We start from the raw sequence: 25,967 nt of genomic DNA, 5'->3' as shown, positions 1-25,967 counted from the left end.
TCATGTCTCTCAATATTGTAGATTTCATGTCTGTACCAGCCTCATCGGTTCTTTCTTCTAATGCAGTTTTTATGAAAATGACTTTTTTATGCCCTTATTTGATTGTATTTTAAGGTAATGCAAGATAAGATGGTCACCCCCTCCTGAGGAGCTTCAAATTTTATCACCTGTAACCATATTGCTGAAACTATATGCAAATAGACAACACAGTGCAGTGAATTCATTCAATAGAAGTGCAGTGTTCATCATTGATACATTTTGACCTTCAGGCTATACTTTATATGTCGGCATATATTTTATCCTGCTTTTTTTTCGTGCATTTACATTTCAGTCTGAAATATACTTTGTTTGGTCCCCTTAGTGTCTTGCTGAGTCAGAGAACCAACAAGGACAAGGTTTTAAGACAAATGAAAAGTACATCTTCCCTTTCTCATGTTTTCCACTCATCCTTGCAAAGAAGCCTCCCTTCTGGGTAAATAGGACAGCCGATCGTGAACTGCCTTAGAGGACAATTCAAAAGGTCAGCACAGGCAGTCTGTTGAGAAAGTGCATCTCTTCTCTCTCTTTGGAAAGACGACAACATTCGCTGGCGTGGTCTTATCTCCCTTAAATGCTGGAAGGCACAGGCTTCTTTGACAAAACCACCACTTGTATTTAATTTATTTTCCACCCTAGAATCAGTCCTCTGCTGTCTGCTTCTTTCTTGTTCATTTCTAGACCTAACATATCACAAAGTCCCGCGGGGTGTTCGTAATGGTCTCCTTGGTTTCTGCTTTGGGCGACAAAGCCCCAGCGAGAAACCAATCACAACTGTTACTAGGAACGAGGGGATACAATAAAGTTAAAGGCAGAAATGGTGGGAGTGTTTGAGTGTTTTTCAAGTAAAGGAAACCAGAAAAAAAAGGTTAGGAGTGCCCCATGGTGGGGAGGCCTGATTGTATACTCTTCACACTATCACCTTTTGGTTTGTTTTTGCATTTCATTTACAGTATATGAGAACAGTCAATCAATCTGTAAAACTGAGGGAAACGTGCTTTAAAATCGTCTTGGATAGATTGTTTGTAGAGAGGAAATTGCAGCTTTGATGAAGTGAATGAGGCCTCTTCCATTATTCAACATGCATTACACAAGAAATGCCATTTCAATATGATCTATGGTCAATGAAAAAAATACTACCGCCGGAGGGGTACATTGTTTCGAAGAGAGAAAATGTCAATACTGACTGTGTGTGCACTGGAATCGTTTTTTTTTTTTTTTTTTTTTAAATTCTCTGCAAGAGATTGTGACAATGACAGACGAAATGAAAAGGGGACAAATATGACATTGGAGGAGAAGTGCATAAAGCCCACATCCCTGAAGATAAAATTAGCTTTTGATCTTCCAGCACTGTATTATCCTAAGCAAGGGAAACTTTGGTCATCATCCTTGTTCTTACATCCGCTGGTGTGGATGTGAGCGGGAATAGTTTCTTGTCGATATGTGCATGGCGTTAACCGGGTTAGGCTTTAGCACACCCGTGACTTTATTGAGGATAAGTCGTACAGAAACGGCATAAATGGATCTGCTTTTCAAATTGAAACATTGTTAGGGTCGGACTGTTGCCCTGCAAAATCTCTTGCTACCGGAAAACGCTCATTTTTCATTGAATATCCCTGAATAAGAGTTAACCTGCGAACCACTTGCTGTACTTGTACCACTGTTTAATGAATTACTACTTCACTACGTTGTGCAGCTCCCGCTAGCGTAGCCTAGCCACTAGGTGGTAGTTTAATATTTATTGTGTACAACCGAAGAAGACGATCTCAATTGCTCAGTAAGCTGCAGTAATGTGAATCATTTTTTGCAGGGGAAAAAAATATTTGCCTGTGACAGAGTATTGTTAATTTGTCGGTCTACCTGTATTGCTGCACTGTTGGTTTTCAAAAATCCATTGATTAAAGAGACATTACCGCGACGTCAATGTTTTGTTTATTAGCATTAATCTTTTTAAGACAAATTTAAGTGGTGTCGTTTTTCTCAGTTACGTTCAATATGATAGACACGATAATTAAAATTTGAAATGCTGACACTTTACATTTATCATGATTCATCAGTAAACCGTAAACTGTTTCATCCCTAATTTTGATTCACTTGGGTGAAATAATATCTGCGGTATATAATCTTGAGATGTTTAAAATTTAGCTAAAAGTTATTGCTATAGTAATACTTTGTTGATAAAAAAACTCTTTCTTCTGTCACAAACTGTCATCTTCATGCAAATTAGAATGCTGTTCATCAGTCGATAAGTCAAGAGAGAGAGGAGATGCAGCAGTCAAAACAGCATTGGAAATGGTTGAACGCCGACACGTTCATATGGTAGCACTATTTTAGTTACCACAACCGCAGCAACAGTTTGTGTGATGCGTTTGAAGCTCTGTGGCATCACCACTATTTCCTCCAACTTCTGAGAACTAGAAACACGGCAGAATACATTGACATGCTGGAGCCATCCAAAGAGGAGCAGGGAGGTGCTGCAAGGGCATGACTGACTTTTCTCCTGAAAACTTTGTTTGAGGTAACTTTGGGTACCCTCAAGAATGCTGAGACAAAATGACGTTTCACATCCCAGTGCAAACACTAATATATATATATATATATATATATATATATATATATATATATATATATATATATATATATATATATATATATATATAGAGAGAGAGAGAGATATAGATATAGATACTGTGTAAATCCTACGTACATTTTGAGAATTTTGTTCCAGGTAATAATTTTGGGGTTGTCAGTTATTGTACCTGCTGATTCTTAAATTACTCTTATTTAATAATATAAAGCAAATTTTATTTTCATTGCCATGAGAGGTTACAAAATTGTGTATGTAAGCAGTTGAAGATGGTCGCCATGGCGTGCTGTTGCTCAAGCAAGCAGCTGTCTCTATTTGAGCACTCAGTGAATGTAAGAAGACCGACATTGTGTGTCATTATGAAAAGTCAATTATAGCGGTCTAATTTCGTATTATTATTTTGTCCCTATAAAAGATGTTCCAGGAAGGGGACAAACACCCTCTCTATAAATGTTTATTACGCAACTTCAGACCTGCCTGGAATTATGCATGAAATTAAACAAGCTAGAACACTAAAGTAGTTGAACGAATAACATAGCTATTTACACACATTAAAGTCTTATGATGAGGCATTGATGTTGTTGATGACTGACTCGTCTCGTGAAAACTTTTAACGCTGTCTGACAGTTTCACGACATAATGAGGCAATTTTCCGTCCCTGGGCTGCTCTTCTAACAACTCTAATATTGCACTCCGGCCAATGGCCGCCGCGCCACTAATTCCCCTCCCTTTTTTTTTTTTTTTAACTTATTTACTGGATATGTGCTGAAGGATATTGCGGGTGGCAGTGAATAAATACAGAATTAAGGGAACTGCAGCCAACCCATGAAATTGAGTCCAAAAATCTACATGACCTTCTCAGAATATAATATTAGACAGAAGATATGCCAAGAACACACCATAGCTCAATAGAACAGTAATGGCGCCGCAAGCATCATCGAGGATACCCCTTAAAGTCAAACATAGCCGTAAATCCCATTAAAGTCTATTTGAGATAACTGTGTGGCCTTGGATGTCACAGGGACAAAAGCTTTATTCCCTCACAAGTTTTATTTCAGGGAAAATAGTGGTTTACCATTATGTGCTTTCTTTCGTTTGCTCGCCACGTTTTAACTTGTCCAAATGTAGCTTTGTCATCTTCGTTTTCTGGCCAGAGACGGTGTCACCTCCATGCTGTGACCCGGTCGTAGTCCACCAGGACTCCATATGAATTATGATGTGCTCAATCATTCCTAATCTTGTTTCAGATGTTAGTTTGCCCTTGACAGCGACATCACTTGACGGAATGCGACTCTGATTTCTCTGAGTTTTGCTCAGTCATGCTGTGAATACTTGTGTGATTGTACGTGGACGCTCAGGCTGAACGATTTATCGCAAAATTGCAATTCGAGACATGCGGTCTGGCTGGCTGGAGTGGCTAAATAATTATCTTCCTGCAGTTCACATCTTCTCCTCAAAGTAACCACTCCTTGCCTCATTGGCATCAAGCATTGTTATCACTAAAGGCGATGGAAGAGTAACAAAGCATTGCAATGCCAAGTATGGGAGAACAGGCGTGGCCAATGCTAATCGCTAAGCTAATGTGTCACCAGAAATATTGCTTCGGTGACCACTTCACTTTGTAGCACACACACACCAAAAGCAGAAATGAACCAGATAGTTATGTGGGTCGAGGCGCTTAAAAGTATATTTAATAAATTAAATATTTATATCTGCTATTTATTTGCATTTGTTTGCTCTATTTTGAAGCTAAAATTCTGAGTTTTTGGGTATACACAATGATAGGTCTCAAAATAAAAATATCCTTAAAAAAAAAAAAATTCGCTTCAGTAAGATACTATGTCTGTTTGTTAAATTATTTCATTTACATAAAAAAAATTGGGCATATTTTACATGAAAATGACCTTTGACTGTCACCCACTGCTCTTGAAGTCTTGCTCTTTTACGACAATTTCATGTCACCTGATTTTTTTTTTTTTTATTGCAGGAGCATCTTTTCTTTTTGACATTTCTCCACTATAAGTGTTCTGCAATCATGTTGTCCTTTGGCTGTGAAAGTTAAGCATTTTTCTGAAAAGCATTTCCTGGGACTTTGTGTTCTCAAGTAAATTCTAATTTCCAAACGTGAGTGAGGGAGTTATCTAAAACAGCCTCCCATGGTGTAATGTACTTTGAGCTTGACAAAAGTGCATCGGTGCAACAACTGTTAAAGTGGAATTCCGTTACTTTTAAAACATTGCAATAGAATGTTAAACTAATGCTGAATAGGGGGACTGGTTTAGTAACAAAATAAAATGTGTCACTTGATTAGTCTTAATTAAAACCAAAGGGACATTATGAACAGATTTTCTCCCTTAATTTCTGTTAGGTAATTTCTAATGATATGCATTCAACCTTACTTATATGCATTTCTTATATTCGTCATGCCTCACATTCTGCGTAGTTCTACTTCTCCTCTTTATACAAACGTCGATTCCACAAAGAGACAAGACCTTGGATCCTTGCCAAATGACATGAACTAAAATTATATCTAATGGATTATCCATACTGAGTAAATCACTGTGGACTATCTCACACCATATCATGATTAGAACACAAAATATATCCTGGACTTCTTTAATTTGTCATAATGTTTAATTCACGGCCATTTCATACATCACATGCCATCTTATAGAGAACCTCATTAAAATGTGGCATGACTCCACATGCACGTTCAATCTGTTCATGGCTGGTTCATGCGTGGTTTTATTAATAATTGCAAGGTCCATGCACAGGTCTTAATAGCGTCGCTGTACTATATATGACCAAAAAGGCACATATAAGGTCCAACCACCAATGAGGACAGTGGAGCTTTACCACTTCAACCCTTGCTATGATTTTATGAGTCCCCCGTGAGCCTGCAGGATGCACGATAGGAGACGGGATTGTGAAAGATCTAATTAAACAGAGCAATATGAGAGTGCAGTGATCCCCAGCCTCGGACAAGACACAAATCAGTGGCTTTTGACAGTGGACTGCAGGGCAATTGGGCTTTGCAGTAAAATAAGTACTGTAGCCTGAAGATAACGACCATCCCTACTTGTCCGTGGTCCCCTGTTTAACTTTCTTTACAGCTTCGGTGTGATGGGTTGTGAATCCCAATAACATTGCGCAAAACATTAAGGTAGATGTTTGTCTTGTGCACCTGCCTGCTGCTATATAAATAAAATTGTATTGTATTGTACTATAAATGGATTATTAGTAGTGGTTTCTCAAGTTACTTTACTCCTTAAACACAAGTAAATAGGACAAGCGCAAGATTTTGTTTTTATTTAGTGGAACATCTGAGGTGCAAATACAAGTTCATCACTGTGAAGAGTAAAATGCTTTTGGTTCAGTTGGGGAACATTGTGTGTGCTTGCGCGTGTAAAAATGTCTCTTAATCACTTTTTTGTGTGTTCATCAGCATTCACTTGCTATTACATCTGAGTAGAAAATAACGGTCTTCGGGCCACCTGGCGCCAGCGCTCGACTATGTGGTCTCTGAGGACATTGAGTGACCGAGAACAGAGAGGCCTCGCAGTACAATGACGACAGGCCTGATTATGCGAGCACACAGGAAGGTCTCCAGCATTGTTGTGCTAATTATGTTAACGGACAGAAACTGAAGGCAGGACAGATGCTCGGAAAGGGCACTGAGGGTTATGTTATCCTGATTAGGAGGCTGCCAATAGGATTTCTCTGGAATTATCCCCCCCCTATCAGACATGTTCTTTCTGTAGTTCAGCTTCACACAAATGACTTTCTCAGCCAACATTACTGCCTGTCTTTTTATTCTGCAGGGTACTTTTCCCTGTTCTCAAATGCCTACACGCTTGGCTGTGATTTGCTTGAGAACAATTTCTAGATTTTTTTTCTTCTTTTTTTTTTTGTCATGTGGTTTTGAACAGCTAAAAATGCTTAAAAGCAGATTTAATCCTTTGTGATATGTGTGCCGTAGTTCACAGAGTGTCTTCTTAACACAAATCTCTGTAGCATCGCGTACGAGCTCCCAGCAGTTATCAACAAATCAGTTTGAAAAGCTTTGGGTTTTGAGGAAGGCAAGACTCTGCGGCTTCATCACATGCGGTGTGAGGCTTATTTCGTTGACATTAAAGCTAAGCCTCTAATGTGGTTCTCTGTATTAAGTGTTGAATAACACATATTAAAATAATATAATAATTGTATCTTTGAATATTTTAATCAAGGGCACAAATTACGAGAAAGTGAATGCAAATTATTAATATAAGAGCATAAATAATTACATTTCGCTGTGTGATGATACACAGTTTGTAACATGTAGTTAAAGTATGTTTAAGATTTGAATACTGGACTATAGTATATCTAGTCCAGAAACAAAATATTTCAGCTCTGGAAAGTCCCTGGTGTATTTAAAAATATTTGTTGAAATTCCATGACTTTGTCATGGAATTTTGTCATTATTCTTTACTTTCACAGTACTGAGCATGATGTAGTCCAGGGGCGATTCTAGATCAGATGTTTATGGGGGCCGCTAGTTTGGCGCGAGAGTGCCCGATAGGCAAGAATTGGTCGCACGCACGCATGCACACGCGGACACGCACATGCTCAATAGGAGTCTCAATGATAATCGGCCTCCGATCAGTCGGACATTGGCTTTAATATTAACGCATTAGCATGCCAACGCTGTGTTTCTCTCTTTGCAGTTACAAAAGAACAGTGGTACTGTCCGACTACTTGTGACGTTTCCTAGCCAGAAGAAATGTCCATTAACTCCTACCTAACAAAATAATCAGTAATCTACGGTTGAATGCAGCTGAAATTTCGGCTTGTTCCAATAGAGCAGGAGCAGGAGAAGATGCGAAATTTACCACTTACTCTGTCCAACTACATCATGTGAGAAGAGGCGGGAGGGATCGGGTGGATTAAACCATTTTGAAGGCAAGAGACGTTTTATAAGTATTAATTTTCTAAGTACAAAATGGCTTCACTTAGAGTTTCCTGATCTGATCATGTGATGGGATTTCCGGGCCAATCACTTGATTTTCAGCTGATCTGTATCAGCGAAAAAAGACCAGGTATCTAAAATGTTCTTAATTTCTAAAGTCGGGAGTAAAGTATTTTATTTGTTTACTTGGTTTGAACCACTTCTGACTTACAGTCATATGAAAAGTTATCATCTTTGGACACATTTATCCCTCCCTCCAAAATAATTAAAGATTAGACCATTTGTATGTGCTCGTCTTTTCTTTGCATTTTCCGAGATATCGGATTGAGACTTAAAAAAATGTCTCTGACTCAAAGGTGGACAGAATGGATTTGTCAGGCTAATATTTTCCTCCTCTTCTGCTTTTAGGGTCCTATATGTTGGTCAACTCCTCACAGCATGTCGCGGGCCATTGTGCTCAGCTACTGCTGCAGACTCTGAGTGAGAACGACACACACTGTGTCCAGTTCAGCTACTTCCTGTACAGCCGCGATGGCCACAGTCCAGGGACCCTGAAGGCGTACGTGCGTGTCAACGGCGGTCCGCTGGGCAACCCGGTGTGGAACACGTCGGGATCTCACGGGAAGCAGTGGCATCAGATGGAGCTGGCTGTCAGCACCTTCTGGCCAAACGAATATCAGGTAAAGATGATTTTCTTTGACTTTTTTGACCTCATTGATCTATGACTTACTTCAAATTCATGTTCGCAGCATGATGTCAAGATTTGGAGTGACTTTGTGCGATTGTTCTCACCTACGAGCATAGTACAAATAATACAGTAGTGTAATGTTTTTAGATTTTTAAGGTATTGGTGCGTTACTTTTACTGTTGCTCCCGTCTCCTGACTTTTTCAAATTAAACTTGTTACATTTTTCAACCTCTGGAACAAGATGTAAATAGAGAGTGGTAAATTGTTGCAGTCATGGCTCAATATCTCAACGGAGGTTTGAGATCTTGATTGATTAAGGACTTGGGTTCTTACAGTATAAGGCGCGATGAGGAACCGTGAACCGGAAGAATTTTAACAGCGACTGCAAAAGATTTCGAAGAAGCTAAAGTTATTCCCTAATTATGGCATAATTAAAAAAAAAAAAAAGTGTGCGTTGTATATTTTGCCAACCTCAAAACCACCAGCTTCTGGTGTGCAAAAATTATCTAATCAGAAAAGAAAAAAAAATTGGTAAGGTGAAGACACCAGCCGTCAAGAAAACACAATTTTCGGTTGCTAGCTAGCTCTTGGCGTTGAAAAACCTTGTTTTAATTGTTCCAATGCGTAACATGTATTGTTTCTAATTGACGGTAAAAAGTAATCAGCGTTTTATTTTTTTTTACTTTTGAGTACATTTCAGAGTGTGTACTTTTTAAAGAACCATTAGAAAAGGTGTCAAATTGCTGCATGTCTTATCAGATTTTTTTTTTTTACACACATACCTAACAGAGTTAAAGTACTTTTGCCACCTCTTATGTTGCCTTTAATGTGACATTTCATTTTTGTCCCTAAGGTGTTACATTTCCCTTCTATCATGTCAGTGGTTATGACAGAGATGTTATGAAAATAAATGCCCCATTTGCTTGCTGTCAATTCTCTTGTGACCACACTTGCTCGCTTCTTTTATGGGCTAATCAGACATGAATTGAGCAACTTGGACGCCTTTCCATCCAGTAGGTGTGACTATCAAAGACAAAATAACGTCTGCTTGGATGCGTTTGTACTGAAGAAAAAAGTCACTTATAAAACAGAAATCTCATCACTGTCCTATTAAAAAGGCGTAAGAGGCATCGCACCATCGGTTAATACGACACTTTATTTATACTCCTTTCTACCCAACTGTGATTTTACCGTCAGGCCAAATAACAGTTACAATAACGCTAATCATACGTTATAGCCTATTTACACTCCTGATTTATTGATTGTCATTGAAACTTTGTAACAGATTTTCCTGTTGGTTTGCAGAAGGTTTGTCAGGTGCTTTTAAAGTATATCCATCTTTTGATTCAATTAAAAATTTCTGCAAACTCAGTGGAAGTGTCAAAAAGCAATTAAGTTGAGTAGTGTGCATTTTATCATGAACTGTCAGCAGCTGTAACTTAATTGAATTGTGTCCAACCCTGCAAGAACTGACCTTCACTTTGTAAATAGTAGATCCTTGTACAAACAGGGGCAAGATTTAGAGTGACTCTTTCCCATCTCGTAGCCTGACAATGAGGTAAAAGGTGTCTCTGATGGACAGGGACAAACACTCTGAACAACGCTGTGATTTTCTGAACGTGTCTATTCAGAAATTCTAAGTAATTTTTAAATTTGAAGTCCTTGTCATGTGAAAAATGTTTAATTCAAAAGGAGACAGTGTCTCATCCGGAGACGCACGGTGTCATGAATAGAGGTGGGTAGGGTCGCCAAACATTGTACTCAAGTCAGAGTCCTGTGATTAACTTATTCAGAAAAAGAGGACTCAAGTAAAAGTCAAAAGTAGTCCTCCAAATAATTACTTCAGTGAAAAGACTCCTCAAGTACTGAGTAGTAACTGGTGAGTGACTTTTGATGCTATTTTTTTTTTTTATTTATTTATTTTTTTACCATCAGAAAAATACGGAGCCCCGAAAGTGATTTCCAAATTTAGCCTATGTTCTAAACCAATCAGCAGCTCATGCTTGAACCTCTGGGCTGCCTGATGCGCTGGCGTACCGTGTCCCCATTTGGAGCTCCTAGAGCGCGCACCGGCACATTTGAACAACGCTCGGATTGGAAACTCAGAACGTTATTCAAATGTGCTGTTCAGTTCTTCAGCGCCTCAAAAAACTAATGAGTTCAGAACTTGTGAGCGGAGCGTGCACTGGCTCCGACAGTAAACGAGGACGATGAAACATCGCCAAATAAGTTTAATGTTTGTCTTAAAACAGCTTACCTTATTTAGAATAACGCGTCGTATTGCAGCCAAAGGTGCAAGCTTGGTGGATTTATGTGCCATTTAAAACCTTGTTATTGTGCTAAGCAAAAGTAAGTTGCCCTGATAACTTCCTGTCTTACTCTGAACGTAACACCCGTGAGAAATGAGGGAACAATTGTCAAAAGATGCACATTGATGCATTGACAGGTTTCACATACGACCGTGAAAATGTTAGCATAAGCGCAGCGACAAACAATAAAATATGGACAGTTTACCGCAACGTGCTTTCCCATGTTTTTTTTTTTTTTTTTTGGGAAACTTCTACATTGGGCAGACACAGGCCGCGGCTCATTACGAAAGTGTAATTTTTTGTACACTTAAATGTGAACAAGGGCTTAATGTGAAGGCTGTTTTGCGTGTATTTCACGAGACTGTGCCGCATGACTCCATTTCTTCTGCTGCCAGGATGGCCGAGTGGTCTAAGGCGCCGCGTTCCGGACCCAGTCTCCCCAGGAGGCCTGGGTTCGAATCTCGTGGCTGCCAGGATGGCCGAGTGGTCTAAGGCGCCGCGTTCAGGACCCAGTCTCCCCAGGAGGCCTGGGTTCGAATCTCGAATTTCCCCATTGTGGGACTAATAAAGGCATTATTATTATTATTATTATTATTCTTCGGCCATATCTCACTTTGACGCACCTGCTCTGTTTGATTGGTGAAATGAGGTCAAACGTCGTGATTACGTTTGATTGGTGAACAGCAACTCACACAGATCAAAACAAAAACAAAACAATTGATCATGTTTAAATTAATAAATGGGTAAAAATAACGAAGCTCAAACAAAGGAGTAAAAGTACCCTCTTTTCTTAATATGAATACTCAAGTAAAAGTACTGCAAGTTGCATCCAATCTACTCTTGCAAAAACAACTTATCGCAAAAGATACTTGAAGTATATGTAGCGCGTTCCTACCCGCATCTGGTCCTGAGATGTGTTAATAAAGGCTATGTCCAACATTTCCGAATACATGCCGATTAGTTTCATGAAGAATAAATGATAGAACCCACGCTACTGTTTGCAAATTAGATAAGCAATATATCAGGCCAATCAGACGCTATTGATGTTTGTGTTTGCGTTAGCAGCTGTGGCAGTATGAAAAAAGGAACCGATCAATATTCATCCTTCTATTATTTTAACAGCTTAGAGGCACAAGGAGCTGGAGCCGTTCCCGCCTGACATTAGAGAATGGACAAATCCTGAGTCAGTCATCGGATCAGCTCAATATTTCATTTCTAAAGTATTATCAATTTGTCATATGCTTAGAGGTGCTTGCATTTTGCGAGGCTAACATTTCCAGACTGATTATATATGCACATTGGCTTCCAGTGAACCTGTGTGATTTTGATTAGAAGTGTTTGTGGGGAAAATCGCAATCTATTAATTATTTATTTGTAATATAATAGTTTATTTTTTAATGCACAGTAGTAGCGCACCCAATATATGTTGATACTGTATTAACTTCAGATGGCAGACGAAGAACATATTTTCCACATAGTAAAAATGACCATCGATTACTTGCATTGTTTTATAATTACTGTATGCATCATTTCGAGGAGTTTTTTCGAGGTGTTTGCAAAACTGCAACTAAATCCTCCAGTCAGACTTCCTGAGCTTCATAAACTGGCTTAATAAGGTGTCAGGGAAATTACCGTGCTTCTCATTTTAACAATAATAATCGTCCGTACACCACTTAATTTATCTTAGCAGTGTGAATCACCGCATCATTTCAATGCCCTTATTAAAGATTTTAATAGCTGTTGCTCTTTTGTTGAAAATTTGACACCGAGCGAGTTTAACAGTGTCGAGTGTCTTGTTGAATATCGGCTGAGCTGTGATCTCTCTCTTTCGCAAAAAAGTTATTGTCTTCTCAAGATATCACAGCAGCTACGGAATGCATTAATGCCTCAATGTTTGAAACAATTCTCCAACACTATACGCACCAATACCACATCTCCGGCCGATACATTCATTGTAGGAGCCATGTCAGCTGTGTTTTTGGTGGCTTTTGGACGTATTTATTAACTTTAACGGATTTTTCAGTGAAGTGAAGCCACCGGCAGCCATCTTACGCTGTCACTCACAAAGCTCGCCTAATTAAATTTTTTTTTCCTGCAACATTTTCACTTCATTTTCTGTCGCTACGACAAAAATACCTCAAGTATGTCGTACGGTTGCACCGAAGTCTGGTTGAGTCTTTAAACGGACATTTCATTGTCTCTTCTAATTTACTGTATATCTTTGAGTGCTCCTCAAACTTTCTTATAAATCACAATGTCTGAACAATGAAATGAAAGCACATTCCATTAAGAGACAAATTGATGTGAAATACGTGAGCTAAAGTTCACACATACTATAAGTTGGAATGATTTAATTTTTTTTTTTTGGTTCGTTTGGTTTTGTTAGGTGGGATCTATTATGGTATTAGTATTGGTACTCCGTATCGGTATGTGATTATAGATGTACTCTTAAAAAATAAGTGGCATTGGTGTACAGCATTCCTAGTGCTGATGCTCTTTGAGTTTCCTCTAAATAATGTTTGGATTTGTGGTATGAATTATTATTATTTCTCCTATGCGAGCCCACTTATGGTGTCTAGTGAGTCAGAATTGTTCCATGGCTGCCAATTGAGTGGTGGATGATTAATATGAGGAGGCGAGTAAGTCTCTTGAGACAGGACAAACACTACCATTTTTAAAGAAAGCAGCTCAAACGGTTTGAAGAGCATCCCGCTAAATATTATTTATATTTCTTGCGCTCGTATCTGACCTTTGTCTCCAATGTTTTGAGAGTGATTGTATCTTGAAAATCGTCCTTTCTCCAGCAGTCAAAACTTTGCTAAAGGCCAGATGTTGTTGTCATCACAGTTCTATCAGGAGGTTTGTCACCATCGCACTTCTGAAGTGTTGCGTCTTTTACAATTTGTATCACATGCGCAAATTAGTCTGACATTAAAAATATAACAATGCTAAATATTGTGGTTGAACTTTGCAGCTTTTATTGAAAGTTGTGCCTGATATTTGGACCCTGTTATGTAGCTATGGACAGCAATAGCTCATCTTTAAGGACTTTGGCTTGGAGGGTTATTTTTTAAGTCTGGCAAAATATATAAAATGATGCTTGATGCTTGTCCTGACTACTTTTGAGGGGACCTTGGGCAAGGCACCGTCCCGACTGCCCTAGCTCAAAAGGTCCAGGACTCGGCTTTCTCTGACAACTCAGTGCGTGTGAGATCTGGTGCTCTGCATGGTGTTCAACACAAATCTATAGCAGAGTGTGAGTTGAATTTCCCGTTGAACGATTATTAAAAAAATAAAACATATAAAATAAAATAATAACAACAAGAGCTATTCCCTCTCATTAAACAACTAAAGTACTCTTGTGGAGCTGAGGTGGAAAATTGCACCTCTTATCATTGGCTTTTCAAAGTTTTCAGTTTGTTTTTCCATTTCTTTTTTCAGGTGGCATAACACGTATTTAGCTTGTGGCTTTAGTTTTAAAGTAAACCGCTTAAGTTAGCTAGTGCTCGTAATTCAATTTTTTTTTTTTTTTATCACAACGGCAGAGAAGAAAATCGGACACGTGATGGTTTGTATCTCAAAACTCAAAATTAACTCAATCTCACCGTGATTGCTTAAATCCCTGATTAACCGTCAATCAATTCCACACAATTGAATATTATACTCTAGAATATTCTCCCCGTCTCTCGTATTTGTAGTCTGGAGCATTACAAACTTCTCCCCCTTTCCACTATGCATTATTGATTTTTGTGGATTATTCTGAGAAAACATAAAGATCACCTTGAAAAGTTTGCCCAGAAAATGTATATGGGATAGCATGCACCACTTTCCCTCTTTGTCGGCCTTTCAACTACCAGGAGAACATTTCTATCAAATATTTAAGACGTCATCCACCCCTCCAAGTCTTCCAACTAGACAGACTCCCTCCACTATTAAATATTTCTCACTTTCTATACTTTACACAGCACATTTCTTTTTACCACTTGTTGATCGTACTTAAATTTCATAGCGTCAACATGTTTGTTCAGATAAAGGCGTATAAAGGACGATTTCTGTCAGGACAATGCGTCATATCTGGACAGCAGTTGTTAAAAAAAGTCGCTGAATGAATTCCAAGCAGGTATTTGAAGCTGATGGTGCCTCTGAAGTCCCCTAAAATATTTTGTTGCAGGATCCTTAAAAGACAAGGATGCAGTGTCAGCAAGGAAGTGAATGAGTGATGATTTCATCTGAACCTCAGAGTAGAAAGAGAAAGTTGCACTATTTAGCAATGTCAAAATGACCTCTGAAAAGTATGTGGCGTCTAACAAAGCATTTCCTGGCATGGAAAAAGCATGCCTTCCGCAGTAAGGTAATTATCACGAAAGACAATGCATTACCCGCATTAGCTTTCGCTGACATGGGTATACAGGGAGAGAAATTCATGGCTTGGCCACAATATCCCCTGACCCCAACCTAATTGAGAACCTGAGAAGCATCTTTCAAAGGAAAATAGATGACATTGGATGACAGTAAAACTCCGCGCAGCAACTCAAGGATGTCACTTCATGCATCCTTAAATAAGATACAAGTAGAAACTGTCCAGGGACGAACAAGTTCAATTGATGTGAGTGCTGTCAAGGTGATATCGGACAAGGATTCTAAGGTGAACACGTGACTTCATTAGCAAAAACATTTTGGGGTTTGGACAGCATTTTGTTTTTCAAACTGTATTTTCAGTAATATTGACCCCCCCAAAAAAATCCTGTCCTTGGTCGTTTTGCTTGATAAATCCCCATTATGACGTGCTTAATAATTTCAAATTCAGTTGAATTAGGTAGTTGAAGTGGGCACTCAGAAAGAAAGACAACTACCTCTTCTTTTTAGGAAGAAAAATGCCCTCGGTAATAATAGTCAGGGATGTTTATTTTCTGAACTGCAGAACCTACTAGACATTTATTAGAGACGCATTTGAGAAGTATCGTCACTGTGCATTTTTTTTTTTAGCTTGTCTCAAAACCCTTTTTTTTTTCTTTGTGTTAACTTTCAACTCAGCTGGAGTCTGCACTTGCTTTGCTGCTTTATTGTTTTTAACTCGTTTTTATTGCTTATGTTTGATTTTTATCTGTGTACAGCACTTTGTTACAGCAGTCGTTTTTAAAGTGTTCTATTAATTAAATTGAGTTGAGGGAGTTGCAGCATGCCAAATTGTACTGCTGTTTGCAAGCGATGATAAGAAAGCTAATTACAGCTCCAAACTGGACGACTCAGTTTTTTTTTGTGTGTGTTTTTGTTTTCTGAAAGGAAAATGGTATCAATTAGAAGAGAGGATTTATTTGTTCAAGTGGACCTGGCAACAAATTGAGACATGACATCAATCAGAACTGAGGCTGCTTTTTGCGGAAATGTTGTAAAATTGATGAAACAGCGACAAAGATTGTTGGTCTGTGATATATGTTGCTTTTTACATAACGCCTCCCATAACGGTAACCTCTACTTGTGGTTCTGACAGTCAAAAGGTTGATGCTAAAGATTTGTAACTGATTGAAACCACATCAGCGCTGTCTGAAAATTTTCCCAGTGCGTGCTGAGCCTGTGGCTACAAAAAGCCCCCCCCCTCAGCAAATACATACAGATTTTTTTTTTGTGGACTATAGTCGCTGCACTGTCTTCTACCCTCTGGCATTTTCTCCCTGCGCAGCTTGACTTTGGTGCATGACCTTTTCGTCTATAATATTTAGTGAGTAATATATCTATGGCAGGTCGAATGTTGGGTGAACGACCCTGTGTCCAAGGAGGTCTCTAGTCAGGAAAGTAAGAAGAATAATTTTGTTTTGGGGCTAGAAAACGTCTTTTCTTTTATGTATATACATAAATTCTCCGAGAAGTCAATATTCCGGGCCAATATAAATTTTTTTCCCAAAATGTTATTCTGTTCAGTCAGTCATAATGTTTGCTTTTTTTAGACTCCAGCACGCCCTTGACCCTTGTGAGGATAAGCGGCTCAGATAATGGATGGATAGATAGTCGATGATCCCTGTATTTCTCTTAGAAGAGTCAAATAAGTCCTTAGGAATAAAGCACAGGCATGTGAACCTTTCCACTGGCAAAGAATAACAATTTGGAAGTTGCTCAGCGAAACAAATGCGCACTGTTTAAAAATGATCCTTCTAAGGACGAAGAATACTGAGGGTGTCCGAGCAATCATTCTCATATTCGATGCTTTGACTTAGCAGTGAGTCATACGAGCTTCAATTAGACATCATACCTTTTTAAAAATCTTTTCTTGTGCACCATTTATCCAAATTAGGTTTTCAGGCAAATATTGATGTGAGCCCACTGGCAGGGTGTTGGAGAATGATGACTTTCATTCACTGCTGTGATGTGTGTTGCAGCAGTCAAAAATGTATCATGAATGGAAAAAAAAACAAACATCTATCACTCCAGAGAATATGTTGCATTTTTGAGTGAAAATTCCTTTTGACAAAAACTAAGACCAAATATTTTTTGGATCATAAACTAAGAGGAGTTGAATAGCAACATACTCACAGTTTTTCTGAAATTCTCCAACTTTCACTTTTTAGGTTTTTTTATTTTTTTTTGTATTGAAGTGAAAACTGTTCTCTTCAAGGTGGAGGGTGAATTTAAAAGCTCAATCAAATGCGTTTGGTCTCATTATGGCCACAATGAAAGCGCATGTACCCATGGCAATAAACTTGATTGGTTTTATTTGATGCTTTTGTGACTGTATATCCTTGAGCAGATTGGACTCCACTTTCTGATATATTTTAGCAGGCGCCGCACACATGTGGAGAATATCGTTGCATGTCTGAGGCCACAGTAAATGTCACAAGTCAGTGATACTAACCACAATCCAATCATTCGGTGAGAGGATTATGAGAAACAGTAAGTCAAAACTAGCCTTTCGATCAAACGCGTGGACGGAACGCTGTCCTTGGCTCTTGAAAAACAAAGATCACCCTTGTGTCTCATAACTCGCTCTATTATTGAGGATTGTGATTTGATATTGATTGGCTTTCACATAGCTTATTGTTCCATAGCATGGTGCAGACATTTGTCCTCCCTTGCGTCTTGTGGCGCTGTGCAGCTGCACAATGTGCTGTTATGGTTTCACAGCAGCCTTTGCTCACGATGTAAAATGACTCATGCGCCACATTGTGTGCTTGCTGATAAAGCTATTATTTCCCTTGGCCCTGCGGACTCGGGCAAAACTTATCCATCTCTGCTTTCTGACTTGTTTTCTTCTCTTCTTTTCTGCCGGCTTGTTTGGGGTCAACAGATGTACAACAATGTTTTAATGGGGTTGTTTGTAATGAAAGCGTCTGCCACCAAAAGGGAAAGGGAGCAATGTAGAATGAGAGTTGCCAATCGTCACTGCATGTAAAAGATGTCTTGGGTGTTATTAAAACCTGCTCATCGTGTCCTCTTGTTTGACTTTTTCGCAGGTACTGATCGAAGCTACCGTTTCCACAGAGCGACAAGGGTACATTGCTATAGATGACATCATGGTGCTCAACTATCCCTGCTGTAAGTGACACCTCAAAGTTGCAAACACAGAAGGTTGCTGAAGGGGGGAAAAAAAAAAAAAAGAAAAAAGAAAAGATTTAACGGTTTTGGAGGTGAGACTGTACTTCAAAGCAGGATGAAAAATAAATACGATGAAGAAAAGTCATGGTTGATCATCCTGGTTCTCCCGAGGGATACTGCTAATAAAACATTTTGAAGGCCTAGTGTGGCGCTGAAAGACGCTCACTTTCATGATCTCTTGTTTGGCTGTCAGTGTTGAGAGCTTTAGGTCATACGTCTCTTTTCAAAGCCTTTGAAGGATATTATAAAAATGTGTCTCCTTACAATTTTTGTGCCCGGGGTGAGGAAGCAAAGGCACCAGTTCAATGCGTTGTCAGCCTGTGGGGACTTTATGTGCAACATTCATCCGGACCCCTGAGCCCTTGACCGAGTCTCTCAGGGTTATTGTGTCTCTCTGTAACGCTGAATGTGAGAGTAGTTGTCAGTTCATGCACATTCATCAGCTGTGCTCGCTTTGGGGTAAACTCCTCTGGAAGATTTGTGTTCGAAAATTCAGTGTTATCACTCCTTATTGTTCACAGTCATAATAAACCTGCACCGGTTTCTACTTTTATTTTAATCGACAAAAAAACAACAGCTTGGCTGGTTTACACTCTCGCTGCATGTTACTACTGCAGTCCCCACACCTCGTTCCTCTCTGTGACCACAGATGGTCTTTTGAAGGCTCCCACTGTGGCAATTAAACAGTTAAGAATCTCATCAAGACCTGTGCATGCCTCACAACGTGGCGAACATCCAGTAAGCAGGAGTTGGCAGCACACAGTGTGAGTGAGGGAAGAAGTAAGATGAAATCCAAGAGAAAAGTCACTTTGTGAAAGAAAAAAAAAAACATTGCTCATCATGTTCACTTTAGTCAATTCTTTCCTAAATGTTATGATTCAGAGACTTTATACACAGCTTTTTCAAATTGATTTTTGTTTTGCTGACTTTGGATCAATCGCCACAGATTATTAATTGTAGAGGTGCAACAATAAACAGATTAATCGACAACTAGTAAAGAATTTAATATTAAATGGATTAAAGGGCTTTGCTGCAATCAATGCAAAGCACTATGAATTCAGATATGACTAATTTCTGGCAAAATTCCTGAAATCACATCACACATAAACAGGATGGGAACCAAGTCCAGTATGAAATTGTTTTGCGCTTAACATACAAGTACAGTAACTAGTAAGAACACATTGGTTAATAATTCATAAATTCACTTTCACCAATTCTTGTTTTTCTTGGCCTAAAATCAAAAGCCGATTTGGTTACCACCCAATTTTACCTTTAAATTAACAAACATTTCTCACCGAGACTCATGATTTTACAGCTTTTTTGTTTTTAATTTTATTTTATATTTTTAATTTTTAATTTTATTTATTTAAAATAGTGGGGCGGGCTCCTCTGGGAGGGGGGGGGTGCAATGCTGAGTGGGGGCACGTGTGACCCTGGGGAACATGCTTTTTTCTGCTGTACTACAGTAAAGTGTAATTACACATCTACTCCACTAGTTGGCAGTGGCGCTCTCATTGCCCATTGTGCGCAGCGAGTATTAACTCTACGGTGTAGGCTTGTTTTGCAATGAAAATATTATTTATAGTTGCGGCGGAGAGCGAGTGGCGGTGGTATTGTGGGGGCGCGAATTGTTTTCTTCTTGTTAGGGGAGGGCATAACAGAAAAGAATTGAGAAGCACTAGTCTAAAGAGACACGATTGTCAGCATATATTCATACTTATTTATGTTTACCTGCTCCAGAATAATGTGCTTTCTTTTACTACATCATGTACATAAACAAGATCAGCAAGTCTTCATATTCTTGATGTGCTATAGAGAGCGCACAGTTGGTGAGTGCAAAACAAATATTAACCTCTCCCTGATGCTTCGGCTTCACTGTTGCTCTGCCATCTTTTGCTGTCAGTCATCAGGAGTGACAAGTCGACACGTCCTACCCGATTTCTCAGACATGGTAGGCCCTGCGGCCGGCATTTACACGGTGATTTGGTTCAGCAGGGCTCTCTCCTCCTTGCTCTATTGTTAATCACGGAATTGGGTGAGAGGGTTACTCCCACTCGGATTCATTGGCAGCTCACTTCAGCACGCCAGGACATTATTTCGTCAAAATGTGGAGGATTGACGCTTACTCTGTGGCTTCCCTTTCACACATTCAGTCCCACACTCTGCTCCGAATAGATTACCGTTGATATAAAGTGCGTTATGCTCACTCAGAAGCCACCACTCATACACACTGGAGTGTACATTTTGGGACGCTTTAATAGCGAGAAAACATTTATTTCTTTTTTCAAAATGTACATGAAACCTCCTTTTTGTTTCCTTTTAAAATACCGCCACAGAAATGTCCATCAAAGGTTTAGTAGTTTTCACAAAGAAAAAATGTTTATGTATCGTCTTCACCGACAGAAACAAAATCCTCCTGAATTAAAATGAGATGTTCGCTGTCCATGCGAACAGTTCAGTGCTGAGGCAAAGGAAAAGCCACACGCAACAGACCAATTTGTTCTCACAAACTGAAAACGACTGTGTTTGAGCCCTGATAAGAATGTGTCCTCTGTGGCGGGCTGGCGTCGTGAGTGGCCCAAAGGTAACTCTTCCTCCCTTCTCTCTCTCTCTCTCCCATACGTCTTCTTAGATAAGGCACCGCATTTCTCCAGGCTTGGAGACGAGGAGGTGAACGCTGCACAAAATGCAACTTTCCAGTGTGTGGCTGCTGGAAAGGCTTCTGAGGCTGAGAAATTCCTACTGGAGGTGAGTGATTCATTTATCCAGGGATGGATTTACTCTACCTGTTGGACTTGGATTCCACATTTTAAGCCTTTACGTTGTTCTTCCCCACATGCACAATATGAAAGTGAAACCAAGAGTGGTCTTAGCATAAAACGTTGCAATATAACTTCAGCAACAATAAGAAACCTACTGCTCAATTGACACCTCTCTGACAGTGTCAAAGATGATCATCAGCACTATAAACGCAGATGTTGTTTATACAGCTCTCGTAATAGCATCTCATTAGATTGTGAAAGTGTACCTTATGTTGTCTAAGTTTTTTATAATGTGATTATTTCCCACAATAATAGTCTTTGCTCTCATTCTATCCTGACACCAACTGTAGTGCCATCATCATTGCACAGTAGGTTTTGATTTTTTTCTCACCATGTATCATTTTTATTCTTACTTTGCACCAGCGTTATGTACGACTTAGCTTACACAACCGGACTGCAATATGAAGAAACCAGAGAAGTATAATTATTGTACCTTAAGTGCCATTATTGAAGAATCGGTCACGTCACAAAACAAGGAGGCTTTTTATTTGAGTACATAATAGCTTGCCGGCTGTACAATCATATGTTCTGAACTCGCTAATTACTTAGTGTCTACTTTACCTTCCTTTTTCCCTTGTGTGTTCCCCCATATTGGTGATATTATTTGTATTAAAAATAATCAATAAAAATAAGATTGTATGTGGAGCCGGAAAACCCAATGCAAGGTCGCATTTTGTTGGTTGCAGAGAGTCGGTCGATGAGCGCTGCTCGATTGCTGTGGCGTTCGCTCTGTGTTCAACGGGCCTGAGGCAGCCATATTTTGTTTTCTTGTGGTCACAAGATTTTTCTCTTTGGAACCTCAATGACTGGCTTTGTGTTTGTCGTCTTGAGGTTTGTGTGGTCTGTGGTTTAAGTATAACAGCAGGGGAAGTGGCCAAGCAAAACCCCAATGTTTATGTGGCTCACAACACGCTCGCGTGCTAAAGCTAGCACGACAAAAGGATCAGTGCGAAGCGTTCAGTTGACTTTTTCTCTCTAAGAGAACGTCTGGTTTTAATGTGTTTTCCAATTGTTCTTTTCTTAATCATCTAGTCGTAAAAGATTTTGGTTGGTACTTTTGGTGCCTCACTCATGACTCATATCTTGATAGAATTATATTTGCTGTGCATGTCTAATTGTGTAATGAGTGAATTTCCATCGGGATCAATGATGTTTTGTCAGGATTAAATTAGAGGAATGCCACTGCCATTCCAATTAGATTGGGCAATGTTTTTTTTTATTACTGATGTAATAACTGACTGTATGCAAGTCTATTCTTTAACATTGTGAGCCTTTTGTTATTCCTCATTCATTTATTCCTTAAATTTGCAGTTTGATACAATCTGTGTATATTTCACAGTTGCAGAGTAATTTGCTGGGCTGAGTAGTTGGCGGTTAGCCTAGCTAGTATACACCAAATTATTATGCAAATGATGTTCTCTGATTTTTTTTATATAAATAGTCAATTTTGAAGTCATGGATTGTTAGAGATGAATTTGAATGTTTTAAACAAACCTATCAATGATAACAGTATATTTTTTTTTCAATTGTGAAAATACAGCTTTTGTTCAAATACATTTGTTCCAATCAGTGTCTCAAGGCAATTTATACCGTAAGTTGTAAAGAACTGAAACTTGTCATTTGTTGAATTTGCAACAATAGGCGGTTGAATTTGCTGAAATCAAAAGCTATTTCAGTCAAAACATCTTAACAAGTCAAGTTCCATTTTAACATCGGACCTCATCATCCGCTTCGAAAGTCTTATGTTGTGGACAACCATGAGAGCGGAATTTGAAAGTTACAGGCATTAATAAGTTGAGGAGCGTCAGAAGAAAATGCCCCATTCAGTTGCATTCACATTCCAAACTCACAGAAAATGTGGAATGTTTTTTTTTTTTTTTTTTTTCAAAAATACTCTTTGGGATATAACGTCGGCGTAAAGGGAATTACAGCATCATCACGGTATTACAGCATTTCCATGTTTTTTGCAGGTGCATCTGTTCCGAAATCTTGACTAAAAGGCAATTAAAAAGAAAACTTGCATATTGTCAACTAAAAAGAAAAGATGTTGTTATATGGGCGCCTTTTCAAGTACATATAAACTCCCCCTCTCCTGCATTCAGTGAAGCTGTCTTATATACTGTCAGTCAAAATGTAAGTCTTGCAAATGTGTTGATGATGAGTTTTCATAATTGGCTCTTGGATCATTTCGGGGTGGGAAAGCAGCACGTCGTGTTTTCAACAAAGTGACTTGGGCATGATTTTCCTGAACAGAACACTGCTGTCTGCACGAGGATGCCTTCACTGTAAACCGTAGTGGAAAACTGGGCTTTTGTTGAATTTGTGATTTTCACCATTTCATTCCATTTCAAGAGCTATCATATCGCCCGTACATACATTTCTTTTAAAACCTTTCCCATACTCAATACCATTAGGTATTTCATGTTTCCCCTTAAAGAGAGTGTTGAACATGCATATCGTCTTTTCTGACCTTGTCCTTTCTTGTCTTCCAGAGACACAATGGGGAGGTTTTAACCAGCGCGTCGATCAAGCACCTGAACCATCGGCGTTTTGTAGTGTCGTTCCAGCTCGACAGCGTCCAGAGGACAGATCAAGACCTTTACCGCTGCATCACGCAATCCTCGAGAGGATCGGGGGTCTCGAACTTTGCAGAACTCATTGTCAAAGGTAGAGCTTTGACTTCTTTGTGTCTAAAATGTTACTTTTTTCCCTCCTTGGTCATGTTTTTCTAATCTGGCATGTTTGAAAAAAAATAGATACACAGAACTTCATTAAAGATTTCCAATCTGGAAAATGCTGGACACGTTAAAAGTCCTTAATGGTTAATATGAGCAGCTTTTGACTCACGCGGAAAGCCTCGGGTCGTAGAATTCAATCTTGCAGACATGTTTGTCCGAGCTGGAATCAAAGAGGCTGCCATCTCCTCCTCAGCCTCCTGTCATAAAGCCGCTCACTTGACTTGGTCTCCTGCAGCACTGTCATATCATGTACCACAGATGGTGACCTCGGTCCTATTACTCACTCCAACCCCACAGCCTGACACCACTTTGACAGCATAGTAATGACATGACTGTGAGGTGGTTTGCTGGCAAAACATATCAGGCCTTAGCAAAAGGGACAATGAGGAGTGCAAATAAGAATGTGCCATTCTCACTTTTCGTCTCCTTTGCTGACCTTGAGGTCCACATTTTTTGATACCAAACAAAGGAGACTTGGAGACGGGAGTAGAAAATGTGTTTTCCTTTCCTTTGATGTGTGCAAAGTTTTCAAGCTCGCACAGGATTACTTCATTTCAAATTATTCGCAATATGGTGTCGAACATGATTACCAGTCATGAAGATTCAATAATAAGTGATGTGTTTACATTTCAGAAGTTTGTGTCAAACTCTTAGCACTTTGTAAATATAGTATCCAAGAAGTAGCTCCCAGTTTCAAGAAGGTTGGCGTCCTTGGATAGCATTCACACTAGTATGCAAATTAGCGCCCTCAATTAAGGTAACACACATGTTTTTGGAATTTGAGACGAAACTGGAAACCTGGAGAATACCCTCTCAACAACACAACGAAAAAGTCCAATAAAGGTTCAAAGAAATAACCACTCGAACATGCTGCTCATGTCGTGATCTGATTGTGCACTTGCGTGACTGTTTTGGAGGTAATTTCCAGTTTGTGGGCCAACATTATCCGCCTCAGATTAACGGGCGTGGCTGACATTTGATAATCATGTAACCGCGTGATTGTGTCCTATCAACAAGTGGTTGGGCAAATCATTGATATGCTTTGTGTCTGCTAGATTTAATCAATTTCAGCATTTTAAAAGGACTCTAAACTGATATTTGTTGTGTGTGTGATTTTCTAACAGAGAATTGGGTTTATTTTTCTGGAGGCAGCCATCGGAGAGATTTGAGCCACATCATTTCCCCGTTAGTCAAATGCCACTGTCTGTGGATGGAATCTGGTCTTTCATTTTGATTCATTTATTGACGCCTTAAAGATGAGGAGCTGTAGGAAAAGGCAGCTTTGAAGGAAAGCGTCAGCGTAGAAGTGGGGTGCCCTACCGATGTATAAATCCTGTTAAGAGAGCGCCGTTAAAAGACAGGGGCGCCTCTGCTGGAATGACAGATTAGTCACAGCCACACATCTCACTGTGATCTTTTCTTGCGCTTTGTCCTCATTCCTTTTTGCGCTCCCTTCCTTTCCTTACACCGTTGCCCATGTAATTGTTCAGCGTCTTAGATGTGCAAGTAACTGACCGTTGGGTTTGAGATTAATCCCCAGTCGGCAATCTCAAATGACAGTAAGGAGAGTCTCTTCTTTCACGGTGAAACGGAGGAAGGGCGGTTAATTTTTCTGTGGCAAAAGTTGTTTCATTGTGTTCACACCTGTTTTTCCCCCCGTTCCGTTCTGCTTAATGAATGCATGTTTCTGAAGGCCTTGTTAATCGGTGTGACTAATCTGCTATTTTAACGCAATCTGACCTGCTCACATCCTTCAGTCTCTCAGGACCCATTTAATTCTCAGTGGGCTTTTCCGCAGTGAGGTCTCAACTGATGAGTCCAATTAGCCAAATTGTACCTGATTGTTTCAAATGCTTTTTCCAATATAACCCTTTTTTTTTTTTTTACCTATTCCCTGACAGTACCACCTTCCCCAATCGCGCCACCTCAGCTGCTACGTGCTGGCTCCACTTACTTAATCATCCAGCTCAACACCAATTCCATCCTTGGAGATGGGCCCATTATTAGGAAAGAGATTGAGTATCGCGCCAGCCAGTCTCCGTGGTCTGAGGTGCATGGAGTCAACATGGTTACGTACAAGCTGTGGCATCTGGATCCGGACACAGAATACCACATCAGTGTGCTGTTGACTCGGCCGGGAGAAGGAGGCACGGGCCCTCCTGGACCTCCGCTAGTGAGCAGGACAAAGTGTGCGGGTGAGTTCTTATAGCATGTTATAATTTAAAGTCATGCCTTTGTGATCACAAATGAAAGTT

General features: G+C 39.5%; 1 protein-coding gene across 4 annotated transcripts in view; it reads left to right on the top strand.

Annotated features, from left to right (window-relative positions):
* ptprub (protein tyrosine phosphatase receptor type Ub) overlaps positions 1-25,967 on the top strand; it is a 160,030-nt gene that overhangs the window by 74,585 nt on the left and 59,478 nt on the right. For all 4 annotated transcript variants that reach the window (XM_088306271.1, XM_088306270.1, XM_088306269.1 and 1 more), the window contains exons 3-7: positions 7,977-8,248; positions 18,011-18,092; positions 20,785-20,900; positions 23,467-23,641; positions 25,614-25,907. In XM_088306271.1, coding sequence (XP_088162397.1) covers positions 7,977-8,248; positions 18,011-18,092; positions 20,785-20,900; positions 23,467-23,641; positions 25,614-25,907 — 939 coding nt within the window. The remainder of the gene's footprint in view (positions 1-7,976; positions 8,249-18,010; positions 18,093-20,784; positions 20,901-23,466; positions 23,642-25,613; positions 25,908-25,967) is intronic.

The sequence above is a fragment of the Idiotropiscis lumnitzeri genome, chromosome 10 (assembly GCF_059441095.1).
Source record: "Idiotropiscis lumnitzeri isolate Australia: NSW breed Sydney's pygmy pipehorse chromosome 10, RoL_Ilum_1.0, whole genome shotgun sequence".
In the NCBI taxonomy this organism is placed as follows: Eukaryota; Metazoa; Chordata; class Actinopteri; order Syngnathiformes; family Syngnathidae; genus Idiotropiscis; species Idiotropiscis lumnitzeri.
The sequence above is the reverse complement of the archived record's forward strand: the minus strand, read 5'-3'. Positions and strand labels throughout refer to the sequence as shown.